Source organism: Fusarium mangiferae (assembly GCF_900044065.1).
Source record: "Fusarium mangiferae strain MRC7560 genome assembly, contig: FMAN_scaffold004, whole genome shotgun sequence".
Classification (NCBI taxonomy): Eukaryota; Fungi; Ascomycota; class Sordariomycetes; order Hypocreales; family Nectriaceae; genus Fusarium; species Fusarium mangiferae.
Genome location: NW_024573924.1, coordinates 2,850,221 through 2,870,027, shown reverse-complemented (window position 1 = coordinate 2,870,027; position 19,807 = coordinate 2,850,221). Strand labels below are relative to the sequence as shown.

At 46.7% G+C, this 19,807-nt stretch overlaps 10 protein-coding genes across 10 annotated transcripts; 5 read left to right on the top strand and 5 right to left on the bottom strand.

The window, feature by feature from the left end:
• Window positions 1–1,583: 1,583 nt before the first annotated feature.
• Window positions 1,584–2,282, top strand: FMAN_09493 (uncharacterized protein; the record flags this gene model as incomplete). Its single annotated transcript, XM_041830344.1, has 1 exon — window positions 1,584–2,282. The coding sequence occupies one exon, from the start codon at window positions 1,584–1,586 to the stop codon at window positions 2,280–2,282; it is 699 nt and encodes a 232-aa protein (XP_041681016.1).
• A 991-nt stretch (window positions 2,283–3,273) lies between these two features.
• Window positions 3,274–3,659, top strand: FMAN_09492 (uncharacterized protein; the record flags this gene model as incomplete). The annotated part of the gene is made up of 2 exons (XM_041830343.1): window positions 3,274–3,557; window positions 3,605–3,659. 2 exons carry the CDS (start codon window positions 3,274–3,276, stop codon window positions 3,657–3,659), a joined length of 339 nt encoding a protein of 112 aa, XP_041681015.1.
• Window positions 3,660–3,875: 216 nt separating this feature from the next.
• On the top strand, window positions 3,876–4,952 carry FMAN_09491 (uncharacterized protein; the record flags this gene model as incomplete). Its single annotated transcript, XM_041830341.1, has 2 exons — window positions 3,876–3,989; window positions 4,047–4,952. 2 exons carry the CDS (start codon window positions 3,876–3,878, stop codon window positions 4,950–4,952), a joined length of 1,020 nt encoding a protein of 339 aa, XP_041681014.1.
• A 523-nt stretch (window positions 4,953–5,475) lies between these two features.
• On the bottom strand, window positions 5,476–6,615 carry FMAN_09490 (uncharacterized protein; the record flags this gene model as incomplete). The annotated part of the gene is made up of 1 exon (XM_041830340.1): window positions 5,476–6,615. One exon carries the CDS (start codon window positions 6,613–6,615, stop codon window positions 5,476–5,478), a length of 1,140 nt encoding a protein of 379 aa, XP_041681013.1.
• A 653-nt stretch (window positions 6,616–7,268) lies between these two features.
• Window positions 7,269–9,416, bottom strand: FMAN_09489 (uncharacterized protein; the record flags this gene model as incomplete). The annotated part of the gene is made up of 4 exons (XM_041830339.1): window positions 7,269–7,544; window positions 7,598–8,977; window positions 9,043–9,311; window positions 9,365–9,416. The coding sequence occupies 4 exons, from the start codon at window positions 9,414–9,416 to the stop codon at window positions 7,269–7,271; spliced, it is 1,977 nt and encodes a 658-aa protein (XP_041681012.1).
• Window positions 9,417–9,770: 354 nt separating this feature from the next.
• FMAN_09488 (uncharacterized protein) lies at window positions 9,771–11,483 on the top strand (the record flags this gene model as incomplete). The annotated part of the gene is made up of 4 exons (XM_041830338.1): window positions 9,771–10,791; window positions 10,842–10,926; window positions 10,979–11,037; window positions 11,089–11,483. The coding sequence occupies 4 exons, from the start codon at window positions 9,771–9,773 to the stop codon at window positions 11,481–11,483; spliced, it is 1,560 nt and encodes a 519-aa protein (XP_041681011.1).
• Window positions 11,484–12,113: 630 nt separating this feature from the next.
• FMAN_09487 (uncharacterized protein) lies at window positions 12,114–13,257 on the top strand (the record flags this gene model as incomplete). Its single annotated transcript, XM_041830337.1, has 4 exons — window positions 12,114–12,441; window positions 12,492–12,567; window positions 12,620–12,709; window positions 12,762–13,257. 4 exons carry the CDS (start codon window positions 12,114–12,116, stop codon window positions 13,255–13,257), a joined length of 990 nt encoding a protein of 329 aa, XP_041681010.1.
• Window positions 13,258–13,814: 557 nt separating this feature from the next.
• Window positions 13,815–16,369, bottom strand: FMAN_09486 (uncharacterized protein; the record flags this gene model as incomplete). The annotated part of the gene is made up of 3 exons (XM_041830336.1): window positions 13,815–13,890; window positions 13,943–14,966; window positions 15,013–16,369. The coding sequence occupies 3 exons, from the start codon at window positions 16,367–16,369 to the stop codon at window positions 13,815–13,817; spliced, it is 2,457 nt and encodes an 818-aa protein (XP_041681009.1).
• A 236-nt stretch (window positions 16,370–16,605) lies between these two features.
• On the bottom strand, window positions 16,606–18,203 carry FMAN_09485 (uncharacterized protein; the record flags this gene model as incomplete). The annotated part of the gene is made up of 4 exons (XM_041830335.1): window positions 16,606–16,655; window positions 16,711–17,299; window positions 17,352–17,851; window positions 17,906–18,203. 4 exons carry the CDS (start codon window positions 18,201–18,203, stop codon window positions 16,606–16,608), a joined length of 1,437 nt encoding a protein of 478 aa, XP_041681008.1.
• A 361-nt stretch (window positions 18,204–18,564) lies between these two features.
• On the bottom strand, window positions 18,565–19,488 carry FMAN_09484 (uncharacterized protein; the record flags this gene model as incomplete). The annotated part of the gene is made up of 1 exon (XM_041830334.1): window positions 18,565–19,488. One exon carries the CDS (start codon window positions 19,486–19,488, stop codon window positions 18,565–18,567), a length of 924 nt encoding a protein of 307 aa, XP_041681007.1.
• Window positions 19,489–19,807: the final 319 nt, after the last annotated feature.

The window sequence follows — 19,807 nt, the reverse complement described above, 5'->3', positions numbered from 1 at the left end:
TCCTGCATCGCTTGCGAAGCTTCATGTTAGGACGAGCGCCGACTTCGACTGGCCTCGAAAGGCAGTTGATCACGATCGACGCCCAAAGAACCAAGAACCGAGTCACACTCCACTCTTCCAACTACGTATGGGGCGCTACATTGGCGATGGTTAGAACAGCAACATAAGCAGGAGATTTATCGGCTAGAGCTCGGCATCCTTCGTTCCCTTCCACTCAAGCCGCCACTTGGCGGTGCTCTGGCAGCCTGCAGCATCAGTAATCAGAACACTATTATCGACAGCGTTTCGCCGTCCTATGTCCAAGACCCGACCGCACATTAGACGAAGCAAAGGCCTGAAATATACAATAGAGAGGCAATCTTTTCACCCATCTCCATCAGTGTTCGACAGTCCAGCCGCAAACTCATTGCCGCCCCACAAGCTATCCACGAGCAAGTATCCCTGCACCGAGAATTCGTTGTCAAGGTACAGTTGTCCAGAGTTTCGTACTAAGGACATTCCAAAGTCATGTCTGGCCGAAGACGTGTTATTGATCGTGGACTGCCACATCGGCTCACGTCGCTAACGTTCCAAATAGCGACACGCCCTACCATCGGGTACGGGGCGCGATGTGCTGGACGGACCTGGCAATGGCTCGATATTACACCCAACCAATATTCCAGCCGTAAATGATAGGAAACCATAGCGTCAGAAAGACTCAAAATCAGACGTTAGTTCTAGCTCAGGAATCACAAGCTTTGACGATTAATCAATCAACAGACTGCAGTAGATGTTCCTCGGATAATGTGTTAACATATGTTGAACCTCTGCTCCAGAGACTGAGGTCCCTCGCCCGCATGATGCCGTATACGAATCCATACCATCTTATTAAGAGTCGCTCATATCATCTGTGACAGCTAGCCGAATTGAGTTTCACGAGCGGGATAGCAGCCCGTTCCCCGAAACGCGACCTTGTTGGGCACAATTTGGGTTAAGAATGGAGTTGTCTCAGACGGTCAGACCACAAGACATGCTGACATATCCTTGTACTTTACGGATCACTAGCCCTATTTAGTTAAAGGCCCAAGACACCTATCTATTAGCCTTTCAAACATTCCTCCTTGCATCAAGAACTATAAGTCCTTTAGTATACTATTTATTTGAGGCAGTACATAGGCTTCGTATTCAGTAACGGTGGATACAAATTAGCAAGGCTGTGAGATCCGGACCAGTTACAAGTTGCCAGGTTTAAATGCCGAGAAGAGGAATCAAGCGTGCCTACTTAAGCTTCAGGTGGCTGAGCTAAAGTCAGTGTGAATGACGCCCGCTACGAGGATATAGGGTTGAACCCATTGGTCAATAGTCCTAGCCGGTGTATCCGAAGAGATTTATCAGCTCAGGAAGGCGGACTGAGCTGAAAAATAACCACACGAACATGCCTGGAAGCCCAAGTGCAAGTCTGGAATTGTAAGTCATGGATCTATATTTAAGAATCGTTAACTGCCCGTCTGTCTTATATCCTTTCATCTTGTCATCATCCCCTTTCTTCTCTCAATTTCTACGATTCTCTTCACACTACAATAACACTATATCATTAAACCAATATGCTCTTCAAAAGTGCGCTGATCTCACTATTTACAGCCTGGGCCATCTCAGTAGCTGCAAACCCGGTCGGGGATTCTCTGCCCGACGATGCGCACCTCCCGGATCACCGCCTCTCGCCCGCCGAGGTTCAAGCTTTGAAAGAAGCCCAGATCTATCCTCCAGGTTACATTCATAAGAGGGTCACCTTTGGAGAGGGCAAAGACGCCATAACTGTTCCCATTGTTGAAGCCGACGTCGATATGCTTCTAAATGATGAAAAAGGTGTCAAGGCACGTTCCCTAGCACCACGGGGCTCCTGCTTTAGTTTTCCTATGCCAGCAAGAGGAAGCTGCATGATCGATTACTGCTGGCGTGATGACAGCGGGGCTATCTACTCGAGAGGTATTACGATAAGGGGTAGTAACGGGCAATCCAATCCTGCAGCTGTAACAAGCAACGACCCAAACAATCTTTCATTCAACTCTATATTCAACGATGGCTATAATGGCTGGTTCCCGACTGGACACGAATGCTCCAACTCCGACACGCAGATTTACACCAACCACCGTGTTTTGCAGGGCGTTACAAATGTGGCATATGTTGACCATGTCCGATGTGACAACTGCAACTTCAGGAACGTGAACTGCCTCTCGGATTCCCTCAAAAATAACCTAATCGCTTATGCGAACGGCGTTTCATCACAGTCAAGGTGTACATAATCGGCGGCAGATATAACACCATGGTATCAACAATCGTTTAAAAGCCGATATAGAAAACCATGTTTTTCTCCTCCGATTGTACTAGTTTAAAACTACTGCTCTATAGGCTAGCTAGATATACTTTACTTTCTTTCTCTAATATAAGCCCTTTTACTTTATATAACTAAATCCTTAATATATTATTATATATTACTAAGCTTTATATTTACTTTATTACTTTCTATACTATACTGGATATGATTATTAATAATTATTATACTTAATTTATATATATTAAATAAACCATTTTCTATTAAAGATTAAATTTAGTTAAGTATATATATATAGTTTTTCTTAAGTCTTTAAGTATTATAATTACCTTTATAGTATTTCTACTTATATAATATATTAGCTAGTCTTATTATTCTATAAGAAGTATAACTTAAAAATGAAAACGTTATATATTCTATATTTACTTTACTTAAGTATTATAATCCGATATATAGGACTGGCTGATGCTAGGTAGTTAGGTAGGTTAGTAACGATATCGCGATATTACCTTAAAATAAAGAAACTTTTAGTTTATAGAGTTTGTCTCTTTATCTGCTAAAGGGGGGCAAAATATTTAAAATCACATATTAAGTAGCATCTGTCCACTGATACCTTGACTTATCTTGTTTGAAGTGAACGAGTGCGTTGTATAGATTTTGAGCGACCTTGAACCTTTTAACATGGCAAATGTATTGGCCATTTTAATTCAAGGGCTCCTAATTCATAGGAAATGGCCTTGTACTCGGAAATTCGAGCATCGGACTAAGAGGCCAGATGAACACGTCCTTTAATAGGGTCAAGATCCCCCGCGTCCCTCAGCTATGGGCGGGGCTGTAAGTTCTTGGTTGGCCTGAAATCATCCGGCCACTGACATTGGACTTACCCCGCCTTCTTCACTCCGAGAAGAATATCCAGACTTGATAAGACGCACAAGTTCAATCAACAGCAAACTGTTACCACTATGGCATCTGCTACCCGCTTCAGACTCGTCTTCAACGTGCCCAAATCGTCGCTGGCTCAATGTAAAGAGGCCATTTTCGCTGCTGGAGCAGGTCGCTACCCCGGCCCGGGTAACTATACGGAGTGCTGTTGGACTGTTATCGGGACTGGGCAGTTTCGCCCTGGCGATGCAGCCAAGCCGCATCTTGGCGAAGTCGGCAAGCTTGAGCAGGTTGAAGAGGCAAGGGTCGAAACCATTTGTGTGGGCGAAGACGTTGCCAGGAATGCCGTAAAAGCCCTGAAAAGGTACGGGATTTCTAAGCTAAGTCTTAACGTTGCTAATACCTTCTCAGCGCCCATCCTTATGAAGAACCTTCCTACTCTGTGTATCGACTAGAGGACTTCTGAGATGAAGCAAGACGAGGAGGTTATGAAAGATAAGGCAACAGAATTCACTCAAGACACGGCTGTTTGCAGCGTAATGAATATCTATCACAGGCGGACGGAGAAGAATTAAGACCCAATATCAGTAGCCTATATACCAATTTGGTTGATTGCAGGTTCAACCGTTACCGGCCTTGTCTACAATGTGCGTCAGCTGACATGCCGAATCGAGCAATTAACATGTCCTTCAATGTCAGCACGGCTTATCATACCCGAAGATTGCCTCTCGGCTTTCTGTTCTTCTATGATTATTCAAAATTGAAGAACATGTCTCGTAAAACTATTTCTAACGTTGTGATTGCTGGCGCAAGTTTATCTCCTCACCTGTAAAGCCCGTGCTGACATCTACAGGGCACCGGGCGTCTCGGCCCACCGACCATCAGTCACCTCCTCAAAAACGGATTCAAAGTCAGCGTACTGACCCGCAGTCCATCTCTCGCAAAACTCTCAACAGAAGTTGATGTCATCGGAGCCGATTATTCATCAGCCGAGACTCTATCGCCAAGCCTAGTAGGTCGAGGATTCGATGCCATTGTCATTATCCTCAACCGCCTTGCCTACGATGCCTCGGTGGTTACGATGCAAGCAGCCGTCAACGCTGGTATTTATCGCGCCATCCCATCATTTTTTGGTGTCTCGCTCGATAATCCGGAGATAGCCAACATGCCATTCATGAAAACCAAGCTACCGGTTCTGAACGACGTCTTGGCAAAGGCTGAGAAGGGCGAGATCACATACACAGGTATCAACACCGGCATGTTCCTCGACTGGGTGCTTGATGAAGACATATTTGTTGGTTTATCTGGCAAGGCACCGACTCGCGTTGCGGATGGTGGAGACATCCCCATGTCTGCTACAACTCTCGATGATATTGGTAAAGCAATCTCTGCCGTGCTCTTGAATCCTGAAGAGACAGTCAATAAGTTGTACTATATACACACTGTGGTCATGACGCAGAATCAGGTTCTGGGATATGCCCGCGAAGCTGCTGCAGGCGCGGAGTTTGCTGTTGAGCAAGTTGATACGAAGGTGTTGGTCGAAGCTGCGTGGAAGCGGTATAACGAGGGAATACGAGACCGAGTTTCAGTGAGGGACTTTGTCATCAGAGCGAGTTATGGTATGGGAAATGGCTTCTTCCCACAGACCGATAACGAATTTCTGGGCATTAGAAAGTGGAGCGATGAGGAGCTTAAGGAAGAGGTATTCAGGCGCGCGAAGGCCAATCTGCCTGATAGTGTCAAGGCTGCGGAAGAGTAACTTCATATTATGCTCAGATCATCAAACCATACGCTCTCAGTCCCCTATTCTCACTGCTCTAATCTACCCAGCTAGTCCTCTCTTATCTCCTCCATCTCGTACAACTGCTCAAACAGCTCCGCGCCACGTTTCCCTGACGCCTCGCTCAACTGTGCCATACGCTTTCTCAGCGTTGAGTATCGGTGCACCTCTGCGGGTTCCTTGTAATCAATATCCTCAACTTCCACAGAAGGCAATAAGTCTGCAAAGGGATCTTGAAATGATGATTTCGCCGGCTTTAGCGTACGTTCACAGAACGACAGTAACAACAAAGCCATATCATCCTGATCGAAATTCTCGAAACACTTTTGCGCAATGTTGAGGGCACATCGCACCTCCGTCTTTGTTGTTTTCCGTGTCGCCAGCCAGTTCAGACGAAGATACTTAACATAATTTGTCCAATCTTTCCTTACCGGGTCTGTAGGTTCCGCACCGTCGACCCTAAAAGCTGGATACAGTTTCCAAAGCCCAGCATCCTTGAGAGCTAGCACGGATGAAGTGATTGACCGTCTTCGGAGGTAAATGATTCCTTGGGAGAGGTATTCTCCGTTATCATAATCTGTTCCATCAAGTCGAAGACGGCGGATCCGCAACTCCGTCTGAACTTTGCGTTCCGGAATGACTTAAACAGCCACATATCTCTTGCGAACTGACCTCGCGGAAACTTTGCTGTATCCACAGCGCATATGTGAATATCATCTTGCGGGTTGCGCCACGTGTTGCACAATCTCCAGTTGGCATACTGTATCACAAACATGAGAGAGCTGCTCCACGAGACAAGATTGTCCGTCACAAGACTACTAAAGGCACCCTTGCTCAAATGATGATGCAGCATTTCCGAAGCCTTTTGATAATCCATTGAAAAAATGTCAATCTTGTGGCGATTCGCTTTGTCGCCCTTGCTAAGTATGGAGGCGATGACATCTTCGCCGTTGGCGCCCGTGCTGTTGTTGTCCCATGCTCGGAAAAGGTACGGCGCGGTTTGAGTTGGAGACTTCGTGACAGAGTCCTCCTTGGGCTGAAACAGTGTCGGACCACCGGGGCAGTTGCAGAGCGATCTGGTCCAGAATTTGATCCAATTTTCCCTTCTGTCTTTGCTCTCTGCCCATTTGCTAGTGGCAAGATAATCATCAGGATTAAGCTTACCCGTAGGGCTTGTAGCTTCATGATAGCATTCCTCGGCAATCTTCTGTAGAACGCCCTTACTCCCTGATGTCTCGATAACTCTCTGTGTGATATTTTCTATCGGTTTCTTGAAATATTCTAGGAGGTCACCTACGGCAAGTGACGTCTCGGTGTCCAAGCAGATGACTTGTCCGACAAGAGCTGGGATTGCAGAGTCGCTAAGCAGTTGTGCAAGTCGAGCAAGCTGAATACCCCTGGTTCGTACGAGGCAAATGGACTCAACGTCTGCTCTGTTTAGTTCACCGTCAGTGCCAAGCAATTTGACGACGGTATTTGCCTGCTCTGTGAAAGCAACAGCTGTGTCGTCGAAACTGCGCAAGGCTTCGTCGAGAGACTTGCGAGGCCGTCTTCTCATTTTTTTGCCACTGATATTCAGACCATTGACCCTGTTGGAAAGATCTTCAATGTTGGCCGTGGCCTCATTTTGATGGTCGTCCATTTTCAAGAAAGTTGATTAGGGATGATGGTGAAGGGAATCAGGATGGTTGATAAGGAACATTTCTGTCTTGGTGCGGGGTATATGATACCACATGCAAGGCGCCTAGATGCAAAGGAGCCAATTAGGAAACTAATTTCAAGCCTTTTATGATCGCGTATGCATTCGATTCGCTATAATCATATACTGTTGTCATGCACGTGAATGATCAATCTAATGATGGAAATCTAAAACCTTTTTCTTTTCACCAAAGAGTAACTAGATTCTTTCTGCAGATATAAGCTCTCAGTCTATTTAATTTAATACATAATAAAAAAAGAGTCTATCTAAAGGTTTCTTTTATTAATAAAAAGTTAAATTATATATATTTTTTTAAAGTAAAAAGTAAGTCTATTAGAATTAAAAAGATGTAATTAATTAGAATCCTTAAAATCTAGATAGTGATATAAAATATAGCTTTAGTATATATAGTATAAATACATTATATTATATAAGTAATTGAGCCAAAACTTATAAGCCCCTTAAGAAAGGTTCATTCCAACAATACAGCACGGTTCTACCAATACACCAGCCGGCTCAGCCTGCTGCAAGTTCACCTTAAAATGTTGGCAAGTGTATGCAAAACAAAATGATAATTCAAGGCTACTATTTGTTCTTCAAATTGGAGAAATATGAACATGAGTCCTCCCCTCGACCAAGACGGATATCCTTGTAGCCCCATCCTTATCTGCTTTCACTGTCTTGTCAAGATAACAATACGTCTGACCTGGAGCAAGGCGTGAGATCCCAAGTTCAAAGACGCCTGCATCAGCTGAGGGATAGAGAACTAATTCCAAGTCCTCGGATGTATGAGACCTTGCTTTGGCGATAAGGACTCCAGGATACGGCACTTCTGAAAGAATGGGGCCTCTCAAAGTCGTTTCAGATGGACCCTGTGAGCGTTGTTAGATGTTATTACTTGAACTGATGGTGATGGGGTATTTACCTTCTGAATCATCCGATGATATGCCCCAGGCCGGATAATCGCGGCTGTCAACGCCGCTTGATTCATCAAACATGACGCATTCTCAAGGTCAAGATACTGAGAACCTGTAGGAGCTGTCTTAACACCCCACGCTTTCTCAAATTTCCTCACACAGGCCTCTTTCAATTCTTCATCCCCATATTCACCTGCAGCAATAGCAAGTTGAGTATACATAGCATACTCATTTGACCGATAATTCCCTGCATCAATCTTATCCGCTCCCACCAGTCCAGTCAGCGAAACCTCTTTCGTCTTGCTGTTGAACTGAACAGTCTCATTGCGAATGATAGCCCAAAGACGTCGGGAGAAGTTTCTCAACGGGCCGCATCCCATCATTATGGCGGCCAAGTCTCCTGCTGCACCGCATAGACCAGGAATAGTGAAGCCTGTCAACTCGGACCTTATGGTCAAGACACTACCGCTCGTCTCCGTGAAGTTGGTGCTCAGTGACTCCTCGAATATTGGTAGTAGCACCTCAGTCGACTTTGTGCCAAATACTCGATCGTAGAGAACTGCTCCTGTCATGCCCTGCAGATTGCACATAACATAGATCCAATTCGGCTCACATGAGATGAGACAATAAGGACTAGCAGACCATTGCCGCACGAGTGTTTCCTGAAGGTCATGCAGGCTGTACCTATAGGAATTCTTGTCGTCAATGTTGAAGACCAGACTTCCCGGCTTTGTGTATCTCATGTCACCTGTGTTGGCAGTATAGAGCATAACTCCCTGCAGTAGAAACCCCGTGACCATGATGTTGTCTTTCTTGACTGGATCCCAGTCTAGCGAGAACTTGCCAGTCAAACGCTCCCACTTCCAGAAATTGAGAACTTTCTGAGTCAAAGACCGCTCTATCACTCGCTGGAATGCTTCGTTGATGTAACCGTGGGCGTTTGGGGCGTAGGTGGATTGGTAAAGACCGAGGACGAACATCATTTGGTAGATCTGATACCGAAGAGCCGCAGTTTGATACTGGTCGACAATAGTAAAGCCTGACCAATCATCGAGACTCTGAAAGGCCTGATCGAACAGAAATTGTAACTTTCTGAGACTTTCAAGGCTGAGTTCTTCGTCTTCTTCTCTTTTGGAAGCTGCAGCGACGAGTCTGTCTGTCTCTGCAGCCTGGCGCAGAATGAACTCGTTCCTCGCCGTCCTCTTCTTATAGCCACGTTTTCTCTCAGCTCTTGATGAGAGATTGGCATACAGGAAACATGCAAAGAGTATCCCAGGGGCCCAATACCCAGAGTCCTCCCAGACGGTATCGCCTGTAGCGAAGTAGGCGCCGATGATAGACAAGCCCCAGACAAGGAGGGGGAATAAGATTGCTCCAGCACCAAACCACTATTGTTCTAAGTCAGTAACACATAGTCTAAAAGTAGCTGAGTAAGTAGATGGGGCCGGCTTACAGCAAAGAGAGCAAGAGGGATGCTAGCCCAAGTCACCACGAACAATATTCCACTAAGTACATTGGCGCTCGCGAGATATCCAGCTCCAGGGAAGATAATCCCAAGAGCTGCGGCTCTGTGTTTCGGGCCAATGTCAACATATTCTTGAAAGAATATTCCGAGGGAAGTAAAAGTCAAGGCAATCCAGACACCGAGCGTGCGTGCCTGGACGTTCTTGCGATGAGGGCCAGATCCAACGTTTGGGGGAATAAGATCTTTCACATATGGTCCTGCGCGAGTCAGCAACGTAAAGTCTCTATCATGCAGATTAATGAGCACATACCTGACGTCCCATAGGCTTGTCCATGTTGGGCACTCGACTTTGATGCAGCCATGATTTATGGAGATTCTGCAAAAACAGGACTAAGTCACTGGCACTCTGGCAAAATTTGGCTGTTCAACGTACCTTACATATCCATTGATCTGGGGTAATATCTGATTACCCCAGAATTTGCGGGGTTGTGATCGTGGCTCCTCTGGTCATCCTTTTCTGACTATCCCCTAACTAAATGGAATATGTGGGGAGTTTGTCAGAATTATATGACAATTCAGCTTGCAACTCCCGGTTTTCAACTTCCCGTCGCCAAACAAGGCCATTTTTTCCATCCAATTTCTCTATTCCTCAACATTTCTCTTCTTCTCTTCTGCATAGCTTACACGGGTCCCTTCGCACGACCTATCCCCAAACGATGTCCAAAGAAATCACGTCCCCGCGGCCCTACACCTCCGAAGCAGAATGTCTTGAGTACCATTCTCAACTTTTCAGAACCTTCGCCACTGGAAAGACCAAAAGCATCAAATGGCGAAAATGGCAGCTCAAGCAAATGTGGTGGATGCTCGTCGACAATGAGAAAGCCATTACCGAAGCACTAGCAGCTGATCTCGGACGCCACGAGTTCGAGGCCTTGACGTCAGATCTCCACGGGTTGAAAACAGATATTCTCGAACATCTCAACCACGTGGAAGAATGGGCAGCCGATGAGCCAGTGTCCTCAGCTGGTTTCCTTATGGGGACATTGGGAAAGGCGCGCATTCGAAAAGAGCCTCTCGGTGTCGTTTTAGTCATCGGCGCATGGAATTTCCCCTTCCTGCTTACCTTGCAACCCGTTATTGCTGCTATAACTGCCGGTTGCTGTGTCGTCGTGAAGCCGTCTGAGTTATCAGTGGCTTCTCAGAACCTTATGCAAGACCTTGTAGGGCGGTATCTCGACCCAGAAGCCATTAGGCTCGTCACGGGAGGACCACAAGAAACGACCAAACTTCTTCAACTCAAGTTCAATCACATCTTCTTCACTGGTTCGACAAAGGTTGCGAAATTCGTGGCTGCAGCTGCAGCGAAACATCTCACCCCGGCGGTTTTGGAGCTAGGTGGTCAAGGACCAGCGATAGTGACAGCGAAAGCTGACGTCGACCTTGCGGCTAAGCGCATTGCATACGCCAAGTTTCTCAACGCAGGGCAGATCTGTCTCTCGGTTAATCACGTTTTCGTCGATCCAGAGGTTCATGACGCTTTTGTGGAAAGGCTGCATCATTGGACTCAGCAATTCTCCGTTGGAGAGGAGAGTCATATGTGCAAGATCGTCGATCAGCGCAACTTTGAGCGATTGTCAGGCTTGTTGGAGAACACTTCGGGGGATGTGTTTCAAGCTTCTGGAAAAGAAGGGCACAATATGCTGAGCCCGACTGTCGTTACTGACGTGACCATAGATGGTAAGTTTCTTGGCTGTCTAAGTGAAGTTTCTGTCTAACCTTCTCGAAAGATTCGCTTCTTAGTGAGGAGTTATTCGGTCCTATTTGCCCTGTTATCAGAGCGACGTACAAGGATGCAGTTCGCCAGACCAATAGGTAAGCAAACAGTCATGACCAGGGCCAATATCCTATGTCTAACATGTAACAGTGGTCCTCATCCTCTCGCGATCTATATCTTCAGTTCAGACCGGTCAGAGATCAACTATGGTAAGGTTTCTCTGTACAGAGGAACAGAATCCTTGCTAACACTACACGCAGTTCTGCAAAATACCATCTCTGGCGGCGTCACCATAAACGATGTTCTAATGCACTATGGCGTACCCGGCGCTCCATTCGGTGGTGTAGGTGATTCAGGCCAAGGCTACTATCACGGCAAATACGGCTTCATGGCCTTCACCCACCAGAGGACCATCTTGGAAATGCCAACTTGGATGGACAAGCTTATGGCATTTCGATATCCTCCTTTCGACATGAAGAATATGAGCAACTTTGTGGTGAAGAACAACTTGGGCTTCCGACGCGGAGAGACCATGGAGGATCAGGTGGTTGGGGGTAGTCGAACATGGGTTTGGGCAGCACTTGGGGTCTTGGTCGCTTCTGCGATTGGCCTTGCTGTGAAGAACCATGAGAGTCTTCAAGAATTATTTTTGTAAATTTAGAACAAATAACATAGATGGTCAGTGTTCCATAGTAAGAACATAATCACCATTGCCTGAGCTCATCACTGCAAGGATATCTTGTTCAGATGAAGCATACCCATGCATGATTTCTTTGTTTTCTTTTGAACATACACGCCTGTGCCTAAGCGACGATCTTCTCTACTACTCAATATTGCAGTCCCTGACCCTGCTGTCGACCATTTGGGTTAGTCATCGTAACTGTCGTGTCAAACACAACGTGTGTCGGAGTTAACGAATTCCTTGCCTAATTTGACATTAGTGCCTTTCCGGATCCAGCGCTAACACCCGATGCAGGAGCTTGCCCAGCCGAGGATCTTGATGTAATTATGCCTCTCACAATTCATTCTTTTCTGACTGTACTTTTGATTTTCTGTGTCATGTATACATGACGTTACTTCTTCTGGTGCCGCTTATGCATAAACGGTCACCGGATCACCTGCCGAATTCTTCACGTGTCATTAACTAACGGTGTCACGGCAGCACAGTTACTACTCAAGGATCGCCTCTGATCCGCCAATCTACCTCACCGAGCACCATTTGCATTTTATTCATCTTGCCTATACCGTGTTTCATTACCCGCAAGAAAGCACCAGTTCGGGCACAATGCTTCCATCTAACGCTACCAACTATGTCTCATCTCTTCTCTCAGAGGCTCATGAGCTCTCACAGCCATTACTTGATGGACTGTCAACCTCTCCACTCACTATACCCGTTTCATTGGCGTCTGCACTGGGCCTTGGTTACCTGGCAAACAAGATTCTAGTCAGCAGAGCTTTAAACCACGGTACAAAAGCCTATTTCGATTGGAATAAGGAGATTGTGTTGGTTACTGGTGGATCAGGCGGCATTGGAGGCGAGACTGTTCAGCAGTTGGCCAGCAAGGGCATTCGTGTTGTTGTTATCGATGTCCTTGCTTTGACTTACAAGGCTCGTGAGTTACCTTTCCTTTTGAAAAGTTTGGCGGGGACTTACTATGGACAGCATCGAATGTTTACTATTATAAATGCGACCTTACGAATTACGAGCAACTACAAGAGGTCGCTGGAAGAATTCGGCGGTAGGTTATAACACATGAGCAGATGATGACTTTTGCTAACTTTGCCCACTAGGGAGGTCGGCGAACCTACAGTAGTCGTAGCGAATGCTGGTGTCTGTCGTGGAAAGCCTCTATTGAAGGCCACTAAACAAGACATCGACCTGTTAGTACACGGCCATACCTAATCGAGTAAGTTAAACTAACTCGATATCCAGTACAATTGGAGTCAACACTCTAGGTCTCATCTGGACCATCAAGACCTTTCTCCCCGCAATGGTATCACGCAACCACGGCCATCTTCTCATCGTCGCCTCGCAAACAGGCTACTTAGCTACCGTCGGCATCACCGACTACGCAGCTAGCAAATCAGCAGCTATTGCTATTTACGAAGGGCTACATACCGAGATCAAGCATGTTCACAAAGCTACCGCAGTTCGCCTTTCTTGTGTCTCGCCGAGCCATGTACAGACCCAGATGTTTACTGGTGTCAAGTCTGTTCCTGGTATGTCCACCATGACAACTGAATATCTGGCGGACAAGATCTGTGGCATTCTCTTGAGTGGAAGGGGTCAGAACATTATTGTTCCGGCTGCAGCTGGAATGTCACCTTGGGTTCGTGTGTTTCCGGGCTGGGTTCGTGTTCTTCTGCAAGATGCCGCGGCTCCAGCCTTCACGGACTTGAAGCCTCACGATCCGTTCAAACAAACTTAGTAAACAGAGAGTTCATTCTGTACATAGTTCATTCATCAATAGATTCACTATCATATGAGGTTCTTCAGGTCGAGAAGAGCTGCTCTGCAGTTTACAGCTTGCCCCACCCAGTACGGGGTTCTCTGCGGTGATATACGCCCTCAACGACAAGTCTGAACTGCAATAATAAATCTGGCTCTTATTTTGAAATTACACCAAAATTCTTGACTATTTGGCCCACCCTAAAGCTATTTTTCTTTTATTAATCAATGCCTTCACCAAATAAAATCAGTCCTCTGCGCTGACTAGAGCTCTCAGCCATGATTCGCAACTGCAAGTACTATATCTAGATCTCAACTGAGACAATATACCATTGTGTCAACTACTTAATGCTAACAGGCTTGCGGATCGCTAATAACTTTTGGTCCTATGTCTATGCAAATCATCGAAACAGCTTAGGCTAAATGTGAGAGTAACACAAGTTCAATCTTATCGCTGTCAAACTCTTCATTATGACATGCCTTCTACGGTGCAATTCACCAAGAACTCGCCTACGCCATTAGCATATCTCAACCCATTTATCCCTCATCCACCCTTGAGCTGTTCCATAGCACAACAACACTACTAAGTCCCATTCCTATACTAGACCAAACCCTGTACAATATGTCAGGTACCAATTTTCATCATCGATGTAGTTATAACTTACGGAGAAGGCGGCGTTATCCCACCAACACCAAGTACGCGGGTTAAAGATAGGATATTGTAAATAACAGCCCAGCAATTGTTCTGCATCACAATGCGTCTCATGCGCCGTGCCAAGAGTACCATCAACGGAATACGACTCAGCGGAGAAGTCTCCGACAACATCAACGTCGCATCCGCACAGTCAGCATCATCAGACTTCATATCCGAGCCTGCGACACATATACTAAACGACGCAGATGCAAAGCACAAAATGTCGTTGTAATTGTCACCCACATAGATAGCCGGTCCGCGTTGAAGAAAGCGGGCTAGAATGCAAGACTTGTCTTCTGGAAGGGCATTGGCGAATACCATGTCTGAATCAATGCCTACTTCGCCAGCAACGGAGGCAGCCGAATTTGCGTTATCGCCGGTGATCATCCCAACAGTCAAGCCCAGGTCCTTGAGTTGTCGGACGACTTGGTGAGCTTCAGATCGGACTGCATCTTGGAGTACAAATACCGCAGCCTGCTTGCCATCAACAGCCAGCACAACAGCCGTTGTAATTCCAGTTCTCATCTTGACGGGAATTTGACTGAGATCGATGGAAATTCCTAGGCTCTCGATATATGTACGGCTTCCCATGGCCAACTTCCAAATGGTGGACAGTCCATCAGACTTAGATATGGGCTGATTAACTGTCAGGACCCCTTGGACGCCACGACCAAGTTCGTGGTTGACTCCAGACACCATCAAGTTAGCTAAACATTCATACTTCTCTCCTAGCCTTAAATGACTCTCTTGTAATAGCGCTCGGGCAACTGGGTGGGTGTTCCCAGTTTCGACCTCTTGTACAGCCCTCCACAGCATGTCTTGCTTTGGCGATGAATACCACTCTTTAGAGAAGTTCGTATGTGTCACTTTCAGATCTCCATGCGTGAGAGTACCAGTCTTGTCAAAGAAAATAGTTTTAGCTGACGCGGCATTCCGTAGCCTTACATAGCTAGTCACCAACTGAACTCCAAACTTTGATGCTCGCACTAACCAAACTCCTGGGTCAGTTGGGTTCCATTCGATTATTGGGTGATCACATACCTGTGGCCAGTAGTTTACAAGTTGGAATGCTCAAACTCAGTGAACACGGGCAAGCGGCTAGTAGCAACGCTGATGCTCGGCCTAGCCCATCTGGCCAGCTGCTGCCCCTGGTGAACGTAGGAGAGAATGTGAGTATGCCTGCTGCAAACAACATAACTGCACTTGAGAACCATGAAGTAGCACGATGAAGCTGGGGTTCTGAGTTGGTCAATTCCGCCGTCACGACGGACGTGAGTAATTGACCTAGGCGAGTCGAACGCCCACAAGCTGCTGCATTGCAGACGAGCGATCCTTGTTGTACCTGACCACCCGCATACACAGCATCGCCGTTTTCGACTAGTCTAGGCTCCGAGGAGCCGTTGATCCAAGTCTCTATGACTAGAGCTGATTCCGTGCTCTCGACTATTCCATCGCAAGGTATGTGCTCTCCCTGGCTCACAATAACGCGATCGCCAGAAGACAATAAGTCGACAGGAATATTAGAATATTCGGCAGCTGTGCTATATAGCCTAGCCATGGTAGGCACAAGATTTGAGAGCGGAGATGCGAAGACCTGGTTTCGCTGGGAGAGGATGGCCTTGAGTAAGCGGCCACCAAGGATACTCGTAGACAGAATTGGAATGGCCTCCAGGGACTTTGGATCCATGCAATGAAATCCATTCATATCAGTCTGTACAGTATCAGTCACAGCTTGTATAAGAGCCAGCATAATACCCAGTGATGCAAGGGTCGCCATATCTGGTCTTCGTCCGTGCCATGCAGAGCGTGTAGCCTCAAAATGGAGCTGCAATCCAGACACTAGACTCATTACAACAGAAAAATACGCAACTAAATATATGTAATTGTTTTGCGTCGCCCACAGGGCTTTGATGATGCGTGACGCAAAGAAAAGGACCGAAGCCGCTGTCGCCACAAGAAAGTCCCGTTGACATGAATTAACATGATGTTGCTGGGAGTTTATGGGCTTTTGAATGATAGATAACAGACTAGCCCAGCTCTGAGATTCAGATGAAGGCAGTGAATTGGCATCATAGCCAGCAGAGCGGATGGCCTCAATGATCTTCTCCTCTGTCACAACATCATTGTTGAATTCTACTTGAGCTCGAAGTAGTCCGAGTGAAACAGTGGCCTTCAAGACTCCAGGGATAGACCCGATTATATCTTGGACCCCAGATACGCACGATCCGCATGTAAGGCCATCTAGACTCAAGATGCTGACCTGGGCACCTTTGATGAATTTTGGTCGATGGGTGGGGCTATGCTCGACATGATTTTGACGAGGATAAAGAGTACATAATTTCTCGTGTATGTTGAGAAAACGGAAGACGATGTAGGCTCCGACAGCACAACAGGCCATGATTGTCGACTTTGAAAGATTGACTGGCGATACTCTCCCGAACCTGAATGCCCAACTAAAAATAAAGAGCAATATGCTAATGATACACTATTCCGAGCCCATTCCCATTTAGCTTAGGCTTGGCTAATGCACTAACTCTTGCTTGCACTAGGCTGACAAGGATATTTCTGACAATGATATTTCTGACAACGTCTTTTCTGACACGTATTCTTCTGACTAGATTAAGCCACATCACGTCACCAGCAGTAAACCATCGCCGAGGGCGCAAGATCGCGCTGCGTAACAGCTAAAGCAAGCCACATGTCAGTGCACAACCTCCAAACTCCGTAATCATCACTTACCTGTCGAGCAATCCAATTTTGGATATTTCCGCGCAAACTCTTTACTCAATTTCCACTCACAAAAATCATCGAGACCCAGAAACTTGGCTACGTCGTTTGCTCGACTTTCCTCCACAGGATTATCGTCTGGACTTGGCGCCACGGCGTTTATCTGACGATCTAGTTCTTGAAAGATGGCTTCTTCGACTATATCATGCTCAGAAGAGTACCATTCCCCAACCTCAGGGCCGATCTGGAATAGTGTCCATGATGGATCGGTGAAGTAACTCCTCTGAGGGGACTTTTGGTGCTGACGTCGGCGCAGAACTTGATTTTCGAAGATGTCGAGAACATTCACCGCGACGCTGTGGTTAGCGGGTTCTATCACCGAGTGCAAGACAAGGTCTTTAATCAGTTCGTCGAAATCAGTGGTTTCCGCCTCGAGGACGAGTTGGTCTCTGATTTCAGGCCAGTTGAACAAATCAATACCCCAAAAGTGCGTGGGGTTTTTGGATTGTAGTGGTGTTGGACGGAATGGAAGCGGAACCGAATTTCTTGACTCGATTCCGAGACGCCAACTGATGACTCTTTCGATATACTTAGCCCCATTCTATTATTCACATTAGCTTGGGAGTCATTGTTGGTGATTCATCTGGTCTTACCACTCCATAGGCATACGATTCCAGTCCTGCGCAGCGCATGGAGAAACGCACAGCAGTCTTGATTATCTTATCGGCCATATCGCTATGATTTCCAGCGTCGCGCAGGTTATCCAGATGTCGACGACAAGCACCAAGGAGCCTAGAGCCAAAGATAGACATTGACGTGATACTGAGCTGGTTTGGGACGAACAAAAGGGATCTTGGGGATAAAGAAGACATGGCTGGATCTAAGAAGGTGTCCCCAGGCTGCATTGTGCTTGGGGTTAATGCTTCGTGTTGTTCCTGGCCCGCTGTTGATAGATCTAAAAGAAACGACGCGTCTTTGAATATGTCTGTATGAGTGACTTGCTCCTGGATGTCTTGGAAAGACTGATTGTTGATCGACGGATTGAGAGTAGATGGTGTTTCGTGATTGACTAATTCCGTCATCGGTGCAGATGTCTGTGCTTCCAGGTTTTCAGCATCTCTCCTTCGAAATATAGAATCGAAAACCTCATCATCTAATACCAGTGTCAGCTACACCCCTACGGGACAGGTGCGAAAGGGACACCCACCAGCCGCAGCAGTAGCAGCTTGACCGAAACTGAGTAACTTCTTACGCAGCCTCAGCAAGGCATCCTCCAACTTCCGGTTCTCGGCTATCAGCTTAAGATGCGCATCGAGAAGAACAGAGTACCGATCTTGAGGGTCTGAGCCTGTCGCTACCTTCTGCAACAGCTCAATCGTCTCCTCCAGGTTACGGATGTAGGTGATGTTCTTTTCGCGCAGACACTGTTGCGATATGCGGTTCTGTGCTCTTTTGCGCTCGGATGGATCAAGGGCGTTGGCAGCCTTTCGTTTGGTTGGAGGCATGACTTGGGTTGACGAAATGAGGTGATAAGTCCTTGATAAGATTGGTCTGTGGGGGCGGAGCTGGTCTTTATGGTTGCATCAAAGACAAGGGTTACGGGCTTTCGGGGCGCCAGGATCCCCGAGTTCCCAGGATTCCCCTCAGTAGCCTCGAGCTAAACTGAGATCTTCCCCACAAACTACGGTTTTTCCTCCTCGGTTATTCCTATCATTCTCTTACTCGAGGATGATTAAATTGTTACGAGTGGCAATTTCTTGTTCTCCTCTCGGCCTGGTAAATCATAAATTCCGTCTATCTCAAGTTCAAAATAATACATCTACCTACTACCCTTGGTATAAAGACAAGTACAGGTAAAGCCCACGATCAAGCAAACGTCTGCATGACCTCGTCTCTATGCTTCTCAAGATAGTCCGAGAATTTGGTCAGGCGGATCGGATATTTCTCCAACTCCTCAAAGTCGACTTGATATCCAACTTCATTCGCCCACAACTCGGCATGGATCTTCGGGTTGCTCAATGCAGCATCTTTCGCTTCCTGCTCATCATAGAACTCAAGCCCAATTTCTACCCCGCTGACTCGGCTCAACTCCTGCACAATCTGAGCCGGCGTAAGAGACTCGACACCCAAATCTATCTCATGCTTGTTGTAAGACAGTGGTTCAGTAATTGCTGCTGCCGCAAATTTGCCAACGTCGCTTGGATCAACCACTGTCATCGCAGTCTCGGGCTTATATGCAGACAGAAAGGCTCGTCTCTGGCCTAATTCGGGAAACATGTAAGATGCCGTTGGTTGATGATAGTTGTTCATGAGAAAAGCCGGCCGCAGAATCGTCCAGTATTTAATGGCAGATTCTCGTACCATAGACTCGATCTGGGCTTTGCTCAGCCAGTACCACGCCATGGGGTAGTCTGGTCCCCAGTTCGGAAACTCTTCATGTCTTCCAGTCATCGTGACGCTGGAATAGACTATGCTGGTGACTGTTCCGGACTCAGCAGCAGCGTCGATGATATTCTTTGCATGAACTACCTCCAGGTTGGTGTCAGACAACACCGGCAATACGTTGAGAAATACGGCAGTGGCTCCTTTGACCGCAGCCTTGAGTGAGGATATGTCATCGAAGCTGCCGGGGAACAACTGCGCTCCGAGACGCTGGAGCTCGATCGCGGACTTGAATGAAGGGTCTCTAACAAGTGCATGAACTTTGACGCCAGCGTTTAGGAGTTCTCGAGCAGTGGCGCCGCCCTGATTGCCAGTTGCGCCAGTGACAAATGCAATAGTCTGGGACATGATCGGGAAGCAAAAGGTAAAGTTTTGGGGCAAATGAAGTGATGGAGCAACGAGTGATTTAAATCACAAGTGATAATTTTTAGGATTTTCTGAAAACGTATTATTGAAGGAGAACTGACATGGTTTAAATACTTGGACTCAACAGACCTCTACTGTGAATGATGTCCACCTAGACAAAAGAGGAATACACCTCGATGACGTGGATTTCCGACGAGATCTCTGGAACGATTACAAATACTAGGGCATCTACGTAGACATACAAGCCATTTACTCGTCAGTGGTCTGAATTCTTGTTAGAAATGATTCTTTTTTCTACTAT